The 5,500-nt window shown below is 49.9% G+C and overlaps 1 protein-coding gene across 1 annotated transcript; it reads right to left on the bottom strand.

The window, feature by feature from the left end:
- Window positions 1-314: 314 nt before the first annotated feature.
- On the bottom strand, window positions 315-1,079 carry LOC113887952 (melanoma-associated antigen B17-like). The gene has a single exon (XM_027535336.1). It carries the CDS (start codon window positions 1,077-1,079, stop codon window positions 315-317), a length of 765 nt encoding a protein of 254 aa, XP_027391137.1.
- Window positions 1,080-5,500: the final 4,421 nt, after the last annotated feature.

Genomic DNA, 5,500 nt, shown 5'->3' with positions numbered 1-5,500 from the left:
TAACTGCTCTCTTCCAACACAAAGGGAACAAAGTGCCCTGCCCCCCTCCCCAGAAGTGTGAGGAGCTGCAGGACTTGGCCCTGGAAAGGGCACTGGCCTCAGCCATGGTGGGAGCCCTGGCCACACCTCTCCGCCCTGCTCTCTCCTCCTGATCTCTCAGAGCCTCGTCATAGAGGTCTGGGAAGGAACTAGGGACCCTACCATGGAACGTGGCTAGAACCTCCAGTACCTTCATCTTACTGGTCTCAGCACAAGCTCTCGGGCCCCACAGGAACTCATGTGTGGAGGATCACTTTTGGGTACCTTGCAGTAATTCAGGTACTCCTTCTGCACCAGATCTTTGGTGATGAGCCTTTGGGGTCTCCAAAGATGCAGTGCCTCCTCCCAGCATAGATCCCCAACATACTGAGGAATTCCCAGATCTCCTCCTCAGTGGCGTGGTTACCATTCATGAAGATGACCCCCAGGAGCACCATGAGGAGATGGGACTTGGGCAGCACTCCCTCATCAGGCAGACAATCGTTTCCCCCGAGGTTGAGCTTCCTGATGAGGGTGTAGATGTTCCCTCTACCATCGACTTCCTTCATCTCCAGGCCAAAGACCAGCTCCACGCGCTCACGGGCTGTACTGAGGATCTTAGGGAAGTGCTGCCTATACTTCCTGCTGACGATTTTCATCAGGGCGCTCTGCATGATGGGCTCCTTCTTGGTGTACTTCTCCAGCAGGAACTCCACGAGTATCCTGGCCTTCCTGGCCAGAGGATCTTTTCGAGTGCTCTGAGTGGCAGGGGCTTCCTGGGAGGCACCTGCACTTTCCTCCTCGGGGCCCTGGGCACCTTCACCAGATCCTGCACATGAAGGCCCTGCATCAGGAGAGCTAGGGGCCATGGCTCCCTGAAGCTCCTGGTGATCACCAGCAGCAGGGGAGCTCGGGAGAGAACCCTGAGGGGCAGAAGAGTCGGAGGAGGGGCACAGTTCCTTTGGGGCTTCGGCAGCACTGGCCTGGGCCTCCTGAGTGTCCCCCCGGACCTGGTGGCGTTTCCCTCGGGCATGGGACTTCCTCTTGTGCCTCCGAGGCATGGTGACAGCAGGTCAGGGACCGCAGGTGGGAGTGTGGGCAGGAAAGCAGGCAGGAAGGCACCTGGAGGAGGGACGAGGACATGCTGTGAGAACCTTCAGCGAGGAGAGTCTTCCCTGGCTTGAATGGAAGCTGCTTCTGAGGGGTCCTCAAGGCCAGTGCTCTAGGACCCACAGGGCTCCTGGTCAGCCTGTCCCCTGAGACCACTGAGTAGCAAGAGAGAGTGACCCCTGGGGCACAGCAGACAGTTCTGCCTGAGCATTAGAAGGGGTGGGGGGCGGCAGTGGGGACTGGCAGGGGAGGCAGGTCCTCTCAGCTGACATTCAGAGTCAGGATGAAAATTGGTGCGAGACACCCCCTCTCCCACACCCAGCCCATTCCCTCTCCTGTCTGAAATTGACGCTGCCACCTTCCCTGTCACCCCAGACGAGGAGAGGAGGGCATACTCAGCCCCCCACTGAAGGGTCCCAGGACCTTCCCTTCTGCTGTCTCGTGGCTGCACCTTCACAACCAGGCTTCAATCTCCCCTCTCAGACCGCCACCCCCTTCCCGATGTTTGGCTGGGATGAAGCGCTGAGCACAGGGGAGGGTCTTGAGTCACCCGTTTGTTGGGGAGGATGGTGCTCATCCTGACTCTTCGCGAACCCTGACATCCTCCCTCTACTGACCAGCTGCCAGCCCCTCAGGCCAAAGTTCCCTCTTCTCTGAGTGTCCCGCATCTGAGGTCACAGTGAGGGAGCCTCTCAGTCTTTAGAGCTGCCCAGCAGCTGCCCAGATGATCCGCAGCCAAATCTCGGTGAGTCAGGGGTTAGATGGTTGCCATTCTGGTGTATGGACCCTCAGTCCCCCCGAGAGTCCCTCCTTCACTTCACGGGGCTCGTGGCTCTCCATGTACTGAGCGGAGCTGGGGTCCAGCAGAGCCTGACCTAGACATTCTTTCCCGAGACCCCCTAGGGGTTAGTGGATGGTCTTAGGCCTAAGCTAGGCTGGATCCTCTGGTCTGAGTGCACGGGTAGGGTCACCGGAGGCTGTGAGGCCCCCTCTTTTTAGAGGGAAAAGGGACTCGGGGTGCAGAGACTTATCCCTGCACTCGTAACTCATGTCACCTCCAATCTTGACACCTGATGACACTTGGGACTGTTCTCTCTGGCCACCGTCAACGGCAGTTCTCAGAGATAACAGCACTGTCAAGGATGGCGTTGCTCCCCCAGCGTGCTTAGGAGGACGTCACTTCCTGTCATGTGCATCTGGGCTCCAGGAGGACAGCAGGGGCGGGACCTGGACAAGCGGGGTTCCGTGGGAGCTTCTCACAGGGTTGACAAATGGACTTTCCCTTGACTCTTATAGGGTCCTGGGATGTCACTGTCCTGAACTGTCAGCTGGCTCACTCCATGCATCTCACTTGTGTCAGCACCCCCAGCGGGAAGAATTGGGGAGCCCAAGCCTAACAGCCTTCCTGGAGCCCATGAGACCAACACCAAAGGCTCTCTTGGGCTCCCTCTTCTGTAGTAAGTGATGCTCTGTCGTTCTCCATGCCTTCCCTTAACCCCTGTAGATGCTGGGCTACGTCCCATCTGATGACCTGAGGCCAAGGCCTCATATCGAAGATGTGAACCCCCGAGTCTCCTGGTATGAAGTGCACATACGTCTCATCTCACCATTTCTACACAAGGCTTCCTGGAAATGGCTGCTACTGTTAAGATGATCTGAGAGGGAAGGATGGGAGACCATCTTCTGTGGTGTGGAACCCCTCACATCTCACTCAGAAACTTCATTCATATTGACTGCTGACAAGGCCTGGAAATCCTTCCCTTTCTGGTATAAGTCCATCCTGGTCCCCAACCATGCACATACAATTCTAGAAGAGCAAGTGAAGGGCCTCCATAGCCTGACAGTTCTCACTGTGGGCTCTCAGTCAACTGCAGGGTCATTGCTCAAGAGTTCTGAGATGAAGTTCTGTCATTTTGTACAATGACTGTGATACTAACTTTTCTCTTTTAGTCCCTGGGTGATAATCTATTAAGGTGATCATTTAAAAGGGCCAGTTCTCATCCACTGGCATTCCCTGGTGGCTCAGACACTACAGAATCTGCCTGTGGTGTGGGAGACCTGGGTTCAATCCGTGGGTTGGGAAGACCCCCTGGAGGAAGGCATGGCAACCCACTCTAGTATTCTTGCCTGGAGTTTCCCCTTGGACAGAGGAGCCTGGTGGGCTACAGTCCACGGGGTCACAACGATTCGGACACAATTGAGTGACTAAGCACACACACAACAAACTTTGTGCTGCTTATTTCATGATCTGGGCCGTACTGCCACATCCAAGCCAAATTTTGGTGCCCCATAGTCCTGGCATGGGGCCTCGGAGATGCTGCCTCAGATTCCTTCAGTGAAGCAGTGGAGATTCATGATCCCAGGGTAGAGTGGAAGAATCCAGGGCTCAAGTTTAAAGCCTTTTGCAGCTGATCCTGTTGTCTGCTTCCCTTGCAGCCTGGACATCTGTGCCAGTCTCTTAAGTACTCCCCCACCTGGGCATACATAGGGTCAAGATCAGTGGAGACTTACTGTCCATCAGGGATTATTTAATTTTATGTTTTCACTTTTGTTAATAGTTTTCTTTATTCCATCCATAAGATTTCCGTGATTACTTCTGGGTACAAAAAGCAGCAGACCGTGTTTCACTGTGGTCTCAGCTATTCTGAATGTGGTACTAAATCTGTAAAGGAGTTACAGAAAATTGACAGTCTTACAATATCTGTCCTTCATGACTGTACATAACATACTATTCTGTTTGAGCCTTCTTTTTCCTAAGACTCTCAAAAAATTTCTTCTTGTTGCCTCCATGAAGACTATATACATTTTTCTAAAGTTTCTTTGTAGGTAAATTTTTTCTATGGTTGCTTTTGTTTATGGTGTATTTTCTGTTACTTGGTGTAAGTAATTGTTGATTCTTCCAGACCAACTGGATGATTTTACTCTCATGATCTTTTTTTATTCCAGACTTTTGAAGTCTCTTACATGTTTGAATATTTTCTGTCCTGTTTTCTAAGATTTTTAATTCGAGAATCAAATTGTTACTGTGATCTTTTGCTTTTCATTACTTCTGACTTTCATTCATTTGGCATTGTATATAATTCTAGTGGCTATATGTACTTCTCCAGATTTTTTTCTAGTTTTTAAATTCATAGATTTTTTAACAATTATTTTTATTTAGAAGAAAATTAAATGGTGTGTCAAGTTCTCTTGTATGAAGCAGCTGTAAGTATACATATATCCCCTCCCTCATGAACCTCCCTCCCACCCCCGACCTCACCCCTCTAGGTCATCACTGAGCTGATTCCTTGTGTCACCCAGCAACTTCCCCCTCATGCCTGTTGTCCACATGGTATTGCATATTTGTCCACACCACTCTCTAAATTCGTCTCACTGTCTGCTTCCCCCGATGTGTCCACATGCCCGTTCTCTACGTCTGTGTCTCCATTCTTTCCCTGCAAATAGATTTATAACTACCCTTTCATGACCTTTCTTTTTCATTCTCTTATTAGTATATTTTGCAGATAGAAGTTTTTAATATTAACAAGGTTCAGCTTATTATTTTCTTTCATGGACTGTGCTTTTGGTGTTGAGCCTAAAATCTCATTACCAAACTTATGTTTTGCCCCCATGTTATCTTCTAGATTTTCTTGCCTATTGCATATGGCATGTAGAATCCTAGTACCTGACCAGCGATCAAACCTCTTCCCCCAGCAGTGGAAGTGTTGAGTCTTAAACACTGGACTTTATTATTATTATTATTATTATTATTTTAGTTATCATGTTTGAGGTCTCTTTTTCCCAGGCTTCAAGGTTGAATTCTTTCTTCCTTTTTGTTTCTGCCCTCTAAGGTTGGTCCAGTGATTTGTTTAAGCTTCTTATAGGGTGAGATTTGTGCTGAGTTTTTGTTTGTTTTTTCCTTTGACGGTCACGGCTGAGTAAGGTAGTAATTCTGTCTGCAGATGATCAGGTTTGTATTTTTGTTTTCTTTGTGGTTTAGATGAGGTGTCCTGCAGAGGGTGCTATCAGTGGTTTGATGATGCCAGGTCTTGTATTCCAGTGGTTTCCTTTGTGTCAGTTCTCACTATTTGATATCCTAGGGTTAGTTCTCTGGTAGTCTAGGATCTTGGAGCCAGTGCACCCACTGTAAAGGCTCAGGGCTTGACCTTGAGTTTTGTGTGCGTCTATACATTCTTTTTTGCTGGTCATGTACTCCTGTCCACTCTCAGGTGGTATTCTGCATGCATTTCTGTGTCTGAAGTTGTATTCCTGTTGTATCCGTGGAGAGAGATGTATTCCACATCCAGCAACTCCTCTTGCCATCTCGTTCCTCCTGGGAAAGATTCGTGAGAGTCCCTTGGACTGCAAGGAGATCTAACCAGTCAGTTCTAAA

Source organism: Bos indicus x Bos taurus, chromosome X (assembly GCF_003369695.1).
Source record: "Bos indicus x Bos taurus breed Angus x Brahman F1 hybrid chromosome X, Bos_hybrid_MaternalHap_v2.0, whole genome shotgun sequence".
Classification (NCBI taxonomy): domain Eukaryota; kingdom Metazoa; phylum Chordata; class Mammalia; order Artiodactyla; family Bovidae; genus Bos; species Bos indicus x Bos taurus.
Note: the sequence above shows the minus strand (reverse complement) of the source record. Positions and strands in the feature narration are given on the sequence as shown.

Excerpts from the sequence above, each read along its gene's own strand:
- LOC113887952 (XM_027535336.1), bottom strand. The coding sequence starts at position 1,079 with ATGCCTCGGAGGCACAAGAGGAAGTCCCATGCCCGAGGGAAACGCCAC.